Source organism: Bacillus rossius, chromosome 1 (genome assembly GCF_032445375.1).
Source record: "Bacillus rossius redtenbacheri isolate Brsri chromosome 1, Brsri_v3, whole genome shotgun sequence".
Taxonomy (NCBI): domain Eukaryota; kingdom Metazoa; phylum Arthropoda; class Insecta; order Phasmatodea; family Bacillidae; genus Bacillus; species Bacillus rossius.
The window spans coordinates 128488814-128506022 of NC_086330.1; the positions used below are offsets into that span (position 1 = coordinate 128488814).

The window sequence follows — 17209 nt, forward strand, 5'->3', positions numbered from 1 at the left end:
GTTCAGAAATATTATAGATTTGCGCTATGGAAAAAATAAATACTACGTTTGAGATATCGACATATTATGTTATTGTAATTTGTTTCCTTGTTAAAAATCTAAGACCAAAGGCATGACGTTTTCAGAAATGGTATAGATTCGTAAAAAGGCTGTATTTTGCATTCAACTTCATGTTTCATCAAAAAGTGTTTAAATTTCGTGAAACACTATATAAACAAGTGATTTTTGTGGTTCACTAAATTTAAGCTATGATAGGCCAATTAAATATTGTCCTAAATCAAAAATTAAAACAAAAAAAGTGTCCTAGTTTTCAAGTTAAAGTTTTTTTTTCTTTCAAATGTTTTAAAATGCCCATTTTTAATCAAAATATTATATACTGTGACAATAAATTTTTATGTTCTATTGTAATTATTTTATGCATATCTTAATAACCCTACTATTGATAACAAATCAAAATATAATTTGTAATTGTGAAACTTTTTCTGTAAAAAAAATGGGGTTTGCAAACATAGCAAGTTAGTTTAAAAGATGTCTCATTTAAGTAAGATTTAAAATTGAAATAACTCTATTTCCACTACTCTTCATTTTATTTAATATTTGTATTTTTTGCAAGATGACCTAATTTGAAATTACTTTAAGTACTGCTATAATACATTTCCAACATTTAAAAGCTCAAAGAAGGAATTAATTTAGACTGTGTAAAAAAAACAGTGTGGATAGCAGGCTGTTTAATTTGATTTGTTAAAAAAAATAATTCCTAATAATTAGTGATGCTTCGAATCCCATTTTTCTCGAATCCGAATCTCGCATCCGAATCCCAAACAGTACCTCGAATCCACCCCTCGAATCCGAATCCAGTTCTCAAGGGTTAATTATAAAATAATTTATAAGTTAAGAGACAAAATTAAACATTATGCAGAATTATTTAACCCTTTAAATTTTTATTTAAAAAAAACAAGGATTTTGACACGGTCTGGATCAAGACGATTCCGTTTTTGGTCACATGTTTCCTGCAGTGCTGAACAAACGTTCAGAGAACAATGTCGCAGGTGGTGAACACAAATATTTTTTGGACAGTTTATGTAGCCTGGGTGAACACGCAGACTGAGTTTTCCAGTATTCGAGAATGTTTATTTCTGGGTTAACTGTAGGATCACTTAATAATCTGGTCACTTCATCAATTGCTGTAGAATCCGACTTGGTGGATTTAAGGCATTCAGGTATTATCTGTGAGTACAGTGATTCATGTATTCACGGAAATCGGAAAACTAAATTCAACATCCGACGGAACAATATTTTGTAGTTACCAACTTGACATTTGTTTAAAGTCCCAAATGTAGGTAAACACTTTCCTGAAATATTTAATGGAAACTGGAAGGCGCCATCTTGTCTTCAATGGTTTTAGGCCATAAGAAATATTGTTGTGCGTCTTTTAAAATTAAGCCTCACTAAAGCATAGTGATTAATATGCCCGAAGTTAAAAGTGACGGGGTATTTTCTCTAGTTTACCATTAAAATTCTTTATATTAATATTATTTATTTTTTGTGTTGCTCAAAATGATTGGCTAACAAATTCATTGGTTGGCCATCATGGAATTCTCAGATAATACATATTTTAACGTTGATAGTGTACACAAACCAAACTTGATCCTAAAAAAATTCATAAATAGAATGTGTATCAGAATATTTAAAATTGAATTGCGATTAAAATAATAATTGTATAATGTATTAATTTTTGTCATTCATTATTTCATTGTTATTACTACATGTGCGACCGTAACTTGTGATGAAAGTCGGCATTATTGTTGTATTACTGAGTAACAGATTTCTCTGTAAAGTTATTTAAAAAAAAAAACAAGATTCATATTACTAGTCTAGATCCTAAATGTGCTTTATTTTATTTTTTAGCATATTCTGAGAATACATTTGTGATTTATGCCTTAGTTAATGCCAATGTAGCGACAATGCATCCATGTTCATGAATGAATATAAAGTAAGTTTCCCAAGTCAGTACATGCTTCATAATTTTTTTATATAATAACGAATTAAAAGTACAATACAGTAGAACCTCGTTAATCCGTGATGCGCTAATTCGGGAATCGGAAAATCCGGGACGATTTAAAAGTGCAGAAAAAAAGAGAGAAGCTAAAATTGTCAGCGCTTAAAATTAACGTCACGTGGGCCGGCAGCCGGCAAACACTGCAAGCCATCGCGTGGGCTGCCAAACTCTGAAACGCTGTTTGTACCGACCCTTTGTGTCGCCCCCCTTTCAGCTGTCACATTTGTCACTCTTTAAACTTGAGGGTCTCCCTTTGTTTGTTTCCACCTGCCAACGCAGGGCAGGCGCCTGGCGAGTGACGTGTCTAGCTGGCATTGGGCTGTACAAAAGGGGGGGGGGGGGGGAGGGAGGGGGTGCAAGGGCAGCACAATATTATCTTTCTTTCTTCGGATTTTTTGTAAATGACCGTGAACTAATGGCTAGGCAGTGCTGTATTTTTTTAAGGCGAGGCCGGCCCTTACCGTGAACGGATTATCAGGGTTTATTTTATTTTTTACAGGATTTCAATTATCCGGGCATCGGCGGGTCCCAATTAACATGGGGAGTTTACTATTTTTTATCCATCTGCTGCCAAGACGCAGTAAGCCTCGGGAGATGTTACGTCACATGACCTTGGCCTTAACCCAGCTGCACGCCGGTGTCTGAGAAGCTTGACAAGACCTTCCGGGCTTTTAATCGCTAGTCCGTGAAATTCGGTAATCCGTGATTATCTCAGTCCCGACCATCACGTATTAACGAGGTTCTTCTGTACCTCAATAGGATGTGTTCCAAGGAAAACGTAAACAGGCCAAGTAAATTGTAAGCATTTAAGTTTTTAAAGTACCACATTTACATCAATATTTTTCCTCGAATACCGAATCTTTCGAATACTAGAGATTCTGTGGGATTCGAGGATTCGAGGATTCGACCGGCCCATCCCTACTAATAATCCTTAGTTTCATTATGTATTTCACTGTCTGAATGGGTGTGGTGACCGTGGATTTTTGAGTCGAATGGATGTAATATTTTGCCTTGGTGTATTACCATACAGAATAAACAACATTCACAGATTAGTTTTCGGATAGCAACATTAGCTGTTCTTGAAACTTAATTTAAAAGAAACTAGACACCATAGTGTCAAAATGTTTTTCTTAAATGTGGTTTAAGAAATTCTTGAATGCAAATTGAAATATATTAATTTGCTAAACATTGACAAAGTTTTAAAATAATGATAAACCCTTTTTGCTCAGTTGTTTTTGGAATTAAGTTATACCTCAATCGTAAAAAAAATTGGGTTTGGTTATATTTAAGTAATTAGTGAATTGAAATAAAAAAAGTAAAATAGTATTCTTGGATATAATGTTTAGTTACAAAAAGTTTTTCAAAAATGTGTAAAGTATAATTTAAAATAGACTAGTTGGTTGCGATTTTAGAACATATGTATGTGGCATGTTTAAAATTATGTTTGCTTTTTGCTAGTAAATACGTAAAATATTCCACAATCTTTTTGAAATTATTTTGTTGGTTACATTTCAAACTATTCTTAGAACTTGACTCTCCACCATTTTTCCCAGTATGCATTTATGGTAAGGAACTTCAATAAACTTCATTTTAAAAATATAATATCTGTTTTTAAGTTTTTAACGAACACAACAGAGGTTAGGCATACCCAGCACCCAATAGCTGACTACATGCATAGATAAAGATTACATCAGAATTCCATGTACCATAGCAGATTTTCATATATTTTTTTACTATAATCAACAAAACTACTAAAAAAGCCTGTAGTTCAGTTAATAGCATTTTTACATGTTAGTGTGATATTACATCTCACATAATTGAATATTTTATTTATTTTTTTTATCCCGGCCATAAATAATAATTCTTTGTGAAATTACATTTGTATTAATTCCTGTATGCAATAGTGGTTTAACTTCTATGATAAAAAGACAAAAGTAATTGCTATGGTTAAAGAAATTTAAAAAAGGAAAGACTGACTTTTTGGGTGATTGAAGTGTAAGGACGTGTTTAAGTAATTGGGTGTAATTTTTAATCGAAGAAAGACTTTAAGTTAAATGAAAATGTATTACCGTTAGCAATATATTGATTTATTGAAGTTATATATTTTTCAAAAGTACTGTCGGCGTAATTACCTATAAATTGACATCGAGACCTAGTGAAAGACAATTATCGTTTGCTACAATGGAATAGGTATGAAACAATTTTACAACTCAATATGTGGCTAATGCAGCGAACCAACTACATTTTATGGATTGAGCCACAAAATAATTGATCCTAATTCCACTGTGATCTACGAAAAGTAGTTGATAGACTTTGAATTTTACACCAAGTTAATGGTGTTCTACAATAAAAGTTGCTACGAGGACCTCTGATGAAAAGCCACATGAATCGTCTAGAACTGACCTGTAATTCGAGCGGAACACACGACGGGGACGGTTGCTGACGAGACTGCGTTCTTCCACCATTCTACGAGAAGCTACAGGCCATCGCATCTTTGTGTACGCAATCCCTGAACAGCAACATAAACCAGCTTCGATATATCCTTTAACTGATTTATTATTAATGTCTGTGTGTCATCAAACTGTATGTATTCATACTAGTGTATTGAGTTCGTGAAGGTTTGCTTTGAAGTGTTTATGTAAATTTGAAATATTACAAATTCCATCTCCCCACATTCAGATCGCCCTATTCATATTATTTAATGTTTTATTTTGCTTGGATTAATGTAATTGCTCTGTTGAATGTTTTGTTTGCTATATTTAGTGTCAACTTCAGTTTATGTCTGTATTAACAGTAAGCCTATTAGAGTACCCTAGAGAGAAAGATTCTCATAATTGTTTTACTTACACTGAGCTTAGTCATACTGGAATTGATTTAATTGATTATAGTATACAGAGTTACTAACCTACACTCTCATATTACTTAATTAAACCGACTAATCTCCACCTATGGAATTTGAAATATTTATCTACAATTTGTGTCTGTAATCTTGATTTCTATGTTAAAATATTAGTTTTCGATCATGAAACTTGGAGTCGCATTCATATACCTATAATAAAACGTGGCCAAAGAAACAAGCATTTTAAATTTATATTCGACAGAGTTAATATTTTTGATTTCATGGTAGATTTAGCTGGTCAGGTTAGTGATATTGATGGTGCAAAGGTTAGTTGGTGTCATAGCTATATCCCGGAAGGAATTTATTACCAGACACTCAATTGCTAATATTCCGAATCCAAGTATCTATAATGTTGAACAAACCATACATAAGATTGAGGTATTCAATTCTATAGAATTGGTCTCCCAAACTAGAGACTAACTCTGTACTAGCAAACCACATAAAAATTTCATCATAAAGATGACATTAAAGAGTGAAGACTTTATTATTATTATTATTATTATTATTATTGTTGTTGTTCTGTTACCAAAATACCAAATGGTTAAACAAGCAAAAAAGTTGTACGAATACAGGAAATTAATTTCATTGTAACCTCAACTGGAGGTGTTAGCCAAAATTCCATTATTGTGATAATCCATACAAATACAAAAAATGTTGTACAAAATTTTTTTAAAATATTTATTTTAACATTTTACAAATTATAGGAACATTTATAAAAATGATGGTAGGTATTGGCATTCCAGCAAATATTCTCTTTCATTTGTAAATGGCATTGTGTTCATTTACTACATTCACACTACCGTGGCTTTTTGATGTAATTAAGACTATTATTTTAATTTCTTTAAATAAACTATTTAAACATGCATTATTGCAGTACACGTTAATGTGAATATACTGAAGATTAGAAACAACATTGTGAAAATCAAGCTACTTTGAACCACTAGAAACTAAACAATTGTGCTTATAAATACAGTAGAACTCTGTTATAATGTTTCCCTGCTTATAATTTTCACGAATAGTGCATTTCCTGCTTATTATTTTTGCTTCATAAATTTCAAGAAATCCACATAAAAGTTTTAAAAACCTAACTATTCCAGCAGTTTATCCCATCTGTGAAGTTTAACATGTTAAAAGGTTTACAATCACTGCTATACCATAGATGTAGATTGTTCAAATAGGATTGTATGCTAAAACAAAACATAAGTGTGCCAGAACACTAGCGCTACACGTTAATAATGGCTAACACTGTATTCAATATATCAAAGGTACATAATGTTCGCAGTTACTTGTCTGTTGGCATCCTTATCTTGAAGGTGAAAAAAATTACCAAATCCTTCCATTCCAGTGTTTTTTCAGATGTACGAACATATTCCTACAATATTATTACTATTCCACTTCGTGACAAGATCAAAAAACAAAAGTGTTTTCTATTGCTGATAAGTAGGGCCTGGAATTTTTCGCGATCGCGAATTTTGCGAAAATTCGCGCGAATTTCGCATGAAAACGCGAAAAGGAAGTACATTCGCGAAAACCACAACATTTCTATATAACACTGCGAATATATCCCCGAAAAGTACCATTACAGTAGAATCCCACCAATGCGACCCCCCTCTGATGCGTTCATTCCGTTTATACGACTGTTTTTTGAGAAACCGTGAAAAATTTGAGCAGAGAAAGTCGAAAATTTGAGTAAAATCGGCTGAAAAACAAGTATGTTACACTTATTTGGGCGCTATGTGTTCACGTTTATCTTGGCGAGAGCTGTACTGTAAGCAGGCAGGCATATAAAAGACAGCTAAAAATAGATACCACCCCTCTAGACTGTCCACGCGGCAGTGTCTAGCCGAGCTCAGCGCGTCCACTATCGCACGAAAAGCTGTCTCAGCTGTCATGTTATCTTACCCGCCCGCACGAAAAGCCGCTGTGGTAGCTTCTGCGAGAGCGTAAGAAACTCGTCCGGCCAGGCTGGCGGTAGCGGCGGCTTGTCATACGTGACGTGACGCGACGCTTACCTCTCCCATCCGCTGCTAATTCTTCAAGGCTCATCCCTCCCAGAGCCACAAACCATGTAAAAAAAAACACACCCCCCCCCCCCCCCCCCCCTTTTTACCATCTAACATTTCAACACATTCCCTCCCTTATTTCAACCTTCTGCGTGAGAAACTGTCAGCATCCTCTTCCCCTCCCACACCGCGTGCGCCAAAAGCCAGGTTGTATAGTCCATTCTCTGTAAAATAAATATTTTTATGGGCTTATACGACTGTCCTTCGCCGTCAATAAATACTTTATAAGTTTAAGTTATTATGAAACAATTTGTTTATTAGTCACACAGCAGTTTCTGCTGAAAAATCACTAATACCTCGAATTTTATTGAATAGAAAAATTTAGCAGGGCCGTAAATATATTTATTTTACTGCATAGTTACTTTTCCATCTGCATTCCGACTTGTTTTTTTCTTCTTTTTTTTACGCTGTGAAGGGACGTGGACAAGATAATTGCTTGAGCTGTCAAAATAAACATCGCTGACGGCAAGGGCGGGCGCGCATCCTGTCGGTCTGTCGCTGTGATTATCTACTCCAAAAACATGTCACAGCATTTCAGGATAGCATTGTTCTTATATCTTTCGTTTATAGCCGAATGTTTTCTACCTGATCCACACAAGTTCCTTCGCCACGTTATGAACGAAAATAACCACCAGCCGGCTAGCATAGCCGAACTCGCGTGACGCGAATTCACTTAGCGCGAGTATTTATCGGAACCCATTGTTCAGGGTATGCGAGTCCGAGGTGTAATATTAATTTTAAAAAGTTGTCTTTTTTACTCCATAGACTATTTAAATATGAAATCTATGCGAACAAAGGCGATTTTATATGTTTTTGGATATATTTGGGGGGGGGGGGGGAATTGGCCCGAATTCTCTATTGCGACCATTCCGTTTATAAGTCCGTTTTTCCGAGAACCGTGAGGGGTCGCATCAGCGGGATTCTACGTATTTGCAGATCACTAATACTCACGTAAGGTTAAAGTATCATTTAACCCAAAAAAATTCCATTGACAAACACCTATATTTGGCTAAGCATGTGGCATCGGCAGCCGAAAAAAAAAGAAAATTTGTAGTTGCAATCATCTATAGCAACGTGTCTGTTTTGTGTAACTGTTTTGGATTTAATTGGCTGTTATTATGCATATTAGTCTATTCCTAGTATACATGGATTGTTTATTAAATATGTAAACTATTATATTCAATAACTGCACAATTTTGTCAACTTTTAAAATACCGGTAAAATTTCCATTGCATAACGAAAATACCGACTTTAAACCACCGCTTTTCTAATTTGAAACTACCGCTTTTTGCATACTGAAAACACAGAAATTTTCCAGGCCCTACTGATAAGTGATAAGGGTTTCATTTATTTCATTGTCATCACGAAATGTGGCAGTGTCATCAAAGACCAATAAAATAGAAGCTGGAAGCACAGCGAAGTTGAAAAAAATTGTGGGATGGTTAAGCAAATGCAAGCATCTAGTGTACCCATTAGTGGTTTTAACATTTAATTTGTTTGTATAGCTTGATAGGTCCATTGGTAAAAAGTTCAAACTCTAACAAGTGCCAAATTGATATTTCCTGCTTATAATGTTTTTTTACTTATGTTTATGCCCCCTTGAAACAGGGTTCTAATGTATTCAGAATTTTTATTTTTGTTATTCGACCTCAAATGTGAATATTTTATTATTATTCACAACTATTCGTGTTTACAAACATTCCCACACGAACAAATTGAAATTGAGCATTGAATATTATTTATTGTAGTATCTAACACAGCATGGAAATCATTTTGAAATTTGGTCATTTTTGCAAAAAATACATATACAGTTTTTTTTTTTTTTTTTATTGGTTTGTGTTATACTATTTTTAAATCTTGTTTAGATAAACCATCTTTTAAAATATCTTGCAAAGTTATTTTTTTTTACAGTATGAATAGTCAATGTTACCTAATAAAAAAATTTGCAGTGTAGGTCATGTAGATCAATTTTTTCCCCAAGCATATTTTATGTTTGATTTTATTTTGAATTATTATCAGTATTAGGGTTATTCAGATTGTGTAGCAAAAATTATAATATTTTAACATAGAAATTTGCAGTCACAGTATCTAATAATTTGGTGCAGGATGGTAATTTGAAAACTTGAAAAACAAAAATATAATAATAATTTCCCTACAGCTCAGTAACTAGGACACTTTTTTTTATAAAAAAATTCTTAAGTCATTAATTGGGCTATTAACTGCTCACAGCTTGATATTGTGACATTCTGTATAAGTGCTTTAGTATCACCTTTTTAATTCCATCAACTACAGAAAACACTTTACGGTTTTGCGACCTGAAAATAAGAAAAGATAAGGTACAGGCAACTACTTCTCCCAGCCAGACCCAATCATATGTGTCATCTCAGGGAGATAGAGTGATATTAACAAAGGAAATTCTCACACTACAACACTTTGATTATATGTATTACTAAGGTTTAATAACATTAAATTGCAGTTGCATAATATATTTAAAGCAAAGTAAGATTATACTAAGTTCATGTAAATATTAAAATTGTTTGGCTCATTTACACTGTACTTACTTACAGCAATAATAACAGAGTGCAAAATAATTCATAACAGATTTTAAGACTATATGTTAGTGTTGTGTTGGTTCTACTTTTTTCCCAGTTTTTAGTATGGCTCCAGATCTTCAAAATATGTTCTCAGTTCTAGGTTAACCACCACACAACTTCCACTCACACCAAAAATACAGCATCTCCTCATAGATGGTGTGTTTATTTGTTAGATAGCACAGGTACTTCATGTCTCACTTGGTGGCTACAGTAGCTTAGAACCTACAGCCTGTGGTGCAGCAAAATCTAGTAATACATATTCGGTAACATTTGTTTTTGCTGAGTCATTATTCAATTGAGATACATTACAAATGCTTATCACAAGTCATTAAGTAAATTATAAAAAAAAAAACTATTTATAGTAGTACCAGCAAACCAAAAAAATTTCAAGTTATATATTATGATGGCTAGAGTTAACAAAGGTCTGTTAAATAGGATGTACGCACATGATTTGTTGTTTGAGTTGCAAGTGGAGGGCTGAAAAAGTGGTAGAAAGCACTTAAACAATTGATGAGTAAGTAGACAACTAAAAATAATTGTAGGTTATTTTTAAGTTAAGATTTTTAAAAGTATATTCAGCCTGTGTTGTTTATCCACAGGTCTACTTTTAGTTGAAATGATCATCCCTTCATCCTAGTGGAAAGAGGAACCAAAATGGGTTGGATCTCGGCACAAAGAAATCTTGTTTACATCTTTCCATCTGGATGGCCTGACCAAGGCTTAAAGGAAGGGAAGGGAAGGGAAGGGGTTTCACTGAAAATCTATTTTATTTTTACAGGAGAAAGGTTTGGCTGTGAAACCTTTCCCTGGTACCAGGATTATATTCATGGTTGTCGGTGCCCGTTAATTTGCTGAGAATTTGTGAACTAACGCATCACTACTATTTATGTTTGAGTGTTGTATACTTATAAATTTAACATTAAAAAATTCTTGATATAGTTTTGGAATTAGCACAACAGCCTGCTTTCAAGATATTTGAAAAGATGGTTAGTTATATGCAATAATCTAATGTGTTGACATTACAAAAGTACTTCAACAGTTAATCTTGCTTTTACATGTTAAATTTTGGTTTTGCAAATTTTTCTTCTTATTTACAAGCATTAGCAGTTTGTTAGCTTGTTAAATGTTTCTTACGTTGTTTGTGGTATGGAGGATATGCTGATTAAACACCTACTCAAGCATTCAAAATTGAATCTATGGATTTTTCTTAAAATAACAAAATATTTAAATTATTTTAGACTTCAGCAAAGACTCAGATCTTCAACTTTGATTCTAATTGAAAGAAAGGCCTTTTCACACCCCTAATTAAATTACAAATAAGAATATTTCACCATTCAAAATTAACTTCAAAAATGATAACAAAAACAAAGAAACAACTACACCTTAGATATTAAGATTATTGTGTTTCAAAGATTGAATTTTTTTTGTAAATTACTTATACTCTACATATTAGGTGAGTGAGTGTCCAAATGCATGGGTAGATGCAGGTTATGCCTGTGCCGCAGGGGACTGTGAGGTGTTCCCGGGAAACGTGGCGGCGGCGCACCTCATCTACCGCTGCTTCAACCCCGACTCGTCAGCTCGAGGGGCCACCATGCGGGCGAGCCTCACGGGCAGCCAGACGTCGCCCGACGGCTCCACGCAGACCATCACGGTGCGAATCCCGGCGCCGGGCACCGACGACGACGACAGCAGCCGCTGCTTCCTGGAGGAGGAGGAGGGCCCGGTGGTGGTTGACACGGGTGGCATCACGATCCCAGCTGACCCCGCGGAATCCACCTTCGTCTCCCCAGTTGCGGCTGTCTAGTCTTTCCCAGAAACAATGCTCTGATAACAGTAATGATGGACAGGAGTGCTAAATTAAATGTTATAAAATTATTCTTACTTACTAAATAGTGATGAAATGAACTGCAGTTTGCTCTAAGCACATTCACGATTTATCTCTTCTAATGCCACTTGAATAATATGAATGTCAAACATAATTTTTTCTTGTGGTGTTACCAATACATCAGTGGGTGTTCTGTCATATATGGAAATTTTTATTTTATTAGTTTTGTTTTCACGTCTCAATGTCTGTATCATCGTAGATTAATATAACAACATTCAGCTGCTATCTGTAACATGTATCACTAGAAACTATAAATAAAATTGACCAAAAGCAGTGCAAAAAGTCTATACTAAAACATAACAGCTTTGAAAAATTTTGGGGAAAAAATTTATATTAGTTCTAAAATTTGGTACCAAATGTTCATTTTTGCTTTTCATTCCTTTAAAATTTGTGTTCTCTATCCTATTGGTAATTCTGAAGGGAAGTATTGTTCAGAAAACAATTCTAAAATGCCCCCCCCTCCCTTGGCATATTTTCCAATCATTCTCTAAGAGGGTATTTTTATACTTCAATGGTTTACAGTTATAACGAATGGTTGTGTACATTTAAAATACTGTGAAATTATTTGAACGTTTGTTTAGGTTATGTTAGTGCGTTAAAAATACTATGGAATAGCTAGGATTGGGGATGGGTCAATCCCACATTTCTTTGATTCTGATTCCACAATTTCACGTTTGATTCCGATTCTAATCCAAATTTTACTTGCTGAATGAAACTCTGGAAATTCAAGCACAAGGTTAACCTAAAGAATAACAGTTATGAAGTCTTTATGTACATCATTTTCTGAAAATATAAATTTGAAAAGCCTGCAAGTATTGATTAATTGTAGTACAGTAGAACCTCTGTAAGTCAAACTCGAAGGAAGACGCCAAAAAATTCAAGTTATAGAGTTTTCAACTTGTGGAGGATTTCGAATTAAGCAGATTTTAATTCGACATAAAGAGGTTGAGATTCATTGTTATACATTATGAGTTAGAGAGGTAAAATAAATAAAAATTCAAGTAGTAGAGGTGACAAACATATTTTTATTTATTATAAATCAACATTATTTTAATACATCCTTAAAATAAAAAATAATATGGCATTAAAAAAGTCTGCAATTTTTTTTGCTTAAGATAGTTTGGTTGTTCTCTATCTATATAGCATTGTCTAAGGTCGAGGTGGGTTGTTACAGCAATTTTCGGTATCTGTTCCAACCAGTTACTGGTACAGTAATGTACTGGTTACAAGTAGCTGATATTTCGGTATCAGCTAAGCAGTAGTGGTCCCAGGAAGCAACAAGGTATCAGTAGGGCCACCTGAAAGTGGTGAATAAAAATGAGGTATTTCATCATTATAAACAGATAAAAGCGGTATAAAAATTTGTTACAAAAACTGAAAAGCAGTGTTAAAAATTGGCAAAAAAAAATTACAGGCAAATAATATTATTTTTTTAAATTATTTTTCCATTGAATTTCCTATACAAATATGCATATGTACACTTTATTAACTTTAGAATAGCATATTAAAACTAATCAACTTAGCAAATAATATATAATGTATTTATATTAAAGTCACTTAATGCATATACCTTGCAATAAATTTTAAAAATATATACATATATAGGTATATTTATATTGATAATTTATTTAAAATGTACAATGTCCCTAGTATGCTTGAAATGGTTGGCCTGAAGTATCAGACTACAGTTACAAGAATCAAGTCTTTTCGCAGCCACTCCACACGACTGTCGCAATACTAGCACATCATAGTTTTACTTCCTTCATCAAAAATAAAAAAGCCATCACTTTTAAATTCCTTTACGTTCATGCAAAGTTAAAAATTTTGGCATGTTGAACTAACCAACAATTAATTACTTCCAAGAAATTTTTTTTCTTTAAATTTCAGAACCTAATGTGTTGCATTCATTGTGAATACTGAACATTTCCAGAACGGCGCCATTTTGGAATAGTGGCGATATTGCCTTTTAAAAACATTGTGCTGTATTGGATGGATAACTTACAGTTCAAATAGAAACCACAAGCACAACCTGAAATCTTCCGAAGTTAAACGTTATCTTAGGTTAGGTTGGCGTTATTTAAAATACTTAATGACCGTAAAATAAAAATATTTTAATCCTTTAATTATGGTGCTTTTTTACTTGCGATCGGAAAACTTCGAAAATGTTCGGGTGAGCGGCTTTCTACATCTGGATAGACACATCTATGCATAGAAAGAGTCTGTGACTCTTTGGTCTAATTTGCAGTATCAACAAAGAAGATGGCGCGTGACTTTGTTAATAAAATATATTACCACAATCGTTTTGCCGGATGGTTCTATTTAATTTTTTTTCCGACAGCTTTATATATACAAGTTATCTGAGGTTAGAAAAAATATATTATAAATTAGTAACGTTGCTACGGGGAAAAAAAATACCGTTTGGATTCCAATCCATCCCTTACCGCATGAATTTATGAGAATACAAGTTTAATACTCTACTCACGTCAGATTTTTAAGGATTGTTGAAATTTCTTGCCGTGATTACAGTTATAAAACGTATTACATATTATTTTCGTAGTAAGGTGATACAAGTTGGCACTGTCTCTGTTGTGTTGAACAAAGGAGTTAATAAATATTTTTTTCGTATTTCGCGTGTTTTATCGTGAATTGTCAAAACAAGGCAAATGTCGTGGGAAAATCAGATTTCATGAATATTTCGCGTTTTTCGTCGTTTTTCCGCGATCGCGAAAATTGCATGGCCCTAGGTATTAGCATTCTCGTTACAGGTTACACATCCTACGTGCCGTCATCACCAGCGTAAAAAGGTATCAGTTTTCTCATTCTACATTCTTCGTAGTCGAAAAAAGGTATCGGTGTTCTTTCCACGCCTTTCGTAATCGGAGTCTTCAATCTTTGCAAGGAGCACGCACTGCGCACTGAGCGTACTTTGATGAGAAGCCTAAGACATACATCAAGCTCTGTCCCTGCCCAAACACGCCCGAATATTCACCTTCGGCCAACCTCGGGATTTGTTTAATGTTGCGCAGGAAAAATGAATTCAAATATTAAAAGTGGTCGGTTAGGTTAGCTACATTAAAACACTTTAGAATATTATGGACGGTTAGTTAGGTTAGTATAGCTACATTAAAATAAACAGAGAAATATAAATATATATAAATAAACCCAAGGTTGGCCGAAGGTGAATATTCAGGTGTGTTCGAGCAGGGACAGAACTTGATGTACATCTTAGGCTTCCCCCTCCCCTACATTCTTTCCTTTTTTTATCCCTTATTCGTCGTGCCACTCCCTTCCCTTTCACAAGCTTCGCCCAAGTGACCGTCATCTGCGATCGGGTTCTGCGCACCGTGGCCGTTATGTTCCAGGTGAATTCTAAACTGATACTAATGTACTTGATACTTGAATAGTGTACTCGTTTGCAGTACTTGATACAGGTGTGTATCAGTTACAAAGTAGCAGATTGATACTCTGCAACCCACCTCTAGTCTAATGTATAAAGAGCAGAATATTCTTGTTCTTCAGAGTTGCTGGTTTGCTCTATAAAATTCCGTAAAGTATTCAATGCGGTTCTTGCCTCATTGATGGAAACCCACGGAGCGCATGTAGTATTGTTCGAGTCTTCTATGTCATCTAAATCATTAGTATCGGTTTTCTGAGCTACTGAATCGATAATTTCGTCATCAGATAATGTCCCAGCACTTTACAAAGTCCTCAAAGGATATTCCTGATTCAGACACCACTATATTCCAAGCAAACACGTGTCATAAATTTGTGGTAATCCTATTTATTGTATACTCCTAAATTGATTTCTAAGAAACAATGGTGTACTTACATTGTCGACAAATTCTTAAGGTCGGTAACTTATTTTTCTTCTAACTATAGAGGTAATAAGTTTCAACTAATCAAGTTGTAAAGGTTGTAAAATTAAACATTGCTATGTTCGAGATACAGAGGTCCAATTTAATTTTTTCGAGTTATGGAGGGAAAATCTGTACCAAAATGGCTTGGAGGGACTCACTGATTATTTCGACTAATAGAGGGTTGAGATTTCGATCAACGGAGGTTTTGGTAGAGGTCTGCGAATCAGCATTTTAAAAATCAAATCGAATGCAAAATTATTCCCGAATTTCGAATTTTTTCGAATCGAATATTGTATCAGTAGGGCCCCCTGAAAGTAGTAAATAAAATTTTCAGATTTCGTCATTAAAAATTAGCAAAAGCGGTGTTAAAAGTCACTTAAAAACACAAAAGCGGTGCTAAAATTCACTTTAAAAAAACAAAAGCGGTGCTAAAAACATGGAAAGAAAAGTGTGTGTGTTACTGTAAATATATCTGAAATTATTTAAGTTAAATAATTTTACTTGAACCTACTCATTACTGAATACCCTAAACAAATAGGTTACATATATTTATATGACAAACTTATGATTTAGACACTGATTATTAGTTCATTCCCATAAACTAATCTGGAAAACTATTAATCCCTTTAACAAAATCTATAACACACTGTTGACCAACTAATCGTCGTCACACCATTCGAAAATGAATGTTTGTTTACATTTTCCTGCTTTTTGGCGCGATTTAAAATGCTTTCTGCTTGATATTACGACGTAGTTCCAACTATAAGGCAGCGCCCCCGGCTGACGTGGTATGGCCACTCAAGTAAGGCTGTTCCAGCCCAAGGTTAGTAGAGAGAGGTTGTCTCGATCCCATAAGAACAATGTAGACAGCCCGACACTCCGCTCTGACGTCATCTGCAGCCCCGCCGTTCCCAGCCGTAACACTACACCTGCTGACTGCCGGCTTTCTCTTATCAGCTCGGCTCGTTTCACATGTCTGATACGCAATACGTATAGTATTTCATTTATGCTTTGTTGATTACTGTTAATTATAGTCGTTTTGATATGCTTTTCAAATGACAAAATGCTGTGACTGAAAACAAGGATGAATTATTATTTCAACATATTTTTAAGTGACAGTAAAACTTTTCAAAATATCAATGATGAATCCATGAATTTTTAAAAATTAATATAATTAACATGTAACTAGTAAACAAAATGGTTTATTTGTATTTATTTCTCAGCAAGATTATAATGTTTAAAATAATTGCATATCAATTTCTTAGTGTTTAATAAAAGTAGCCATAGCTCATTAAAACGTTTTGGGAATGTTTACAATATAAATAAACTGAAGTTAGATTTAAAAATAAATTTCTAACATGAATAGAGCAGTTTTTCGTGTAATCGTTTCATCCTGTTTTGCATCATACTGGAGCGTTTTCTTCACTTTTACTTCGTCAAATGAAAGAACAACAATGCGTTCGAAGTCTAGCAACGAAGAACGTGCTACATTCAAAAATTCAAACATGTTTACTAGGATACCTTTTCTCATGTCAAATGAAGATGTCCATCGTTGAAGAGTTGAAAGTCCAGGTAATGGGAAGTTAAGTTTCTGTTTTAAAAATAAATAACATCGCTTACTGAAATAACGCAAAGTGAAAAGCGAGAGCTATTTCCTCATTGGTCCAGTTTACTCTTTTTTTCAACGAAAGTAATGTCACTTTGATATTTTGAAAAAAAAAAAAAAAAAAAAAACACTTGAAAGAATATTCCACATGCGGAACTCTAACGAAGAACGTTTTTTTGTTTTTAAGATTTACGTTTTCTTTTTTGAGTTTTTTCATGACTTCCAAATTTAAAACTGACTTTC

General features: G+C 34.1%; 2 protein-coding genes across 3 annotated transcripts in view; one reads left to right on the forward strand and one right to left on the reverse strand.

Annotated features, from left to right (window-relative positions):
- The window catches only part of LOC134545781 (zinc finger protein 543-like), a 99788-nt gene extending 87478 nt beyond the window's left edge, over positions 1-12310 (forward strand). For both annotated transcript variants that reach the window (XM_063388635.1, XM_063388633.1), the window contains exon 12: positions 11121-12310. In XM_063388635.1, the coding sequence (XP_063244705.1) occupies positions 11121-11422 (302 nt within the window). In that variant the 3' untranslated portion in view covers positions 11423-12310. The remainder of the gene's footprint in view (positions 1-11120) is intronic.
- A 203-nt stretch (positions 12311-12513) lies between these two features.
- Positions 12514-17209, reverse strand: part of LOC134545821 (regulation of nuclear pre-mRNA domain-containing protein 1B) — a 78641-nt gene continuing 73945 nt past the window's right edge. The window contains exon 7 of the mRNA XM_063388637.1: positions 12514-12801. The gene's annotated coding sequence lies outside the window, so the exon portion shown is untranslated. The remainder of the gene's footprint in view (positions 12802-17209) is intronic.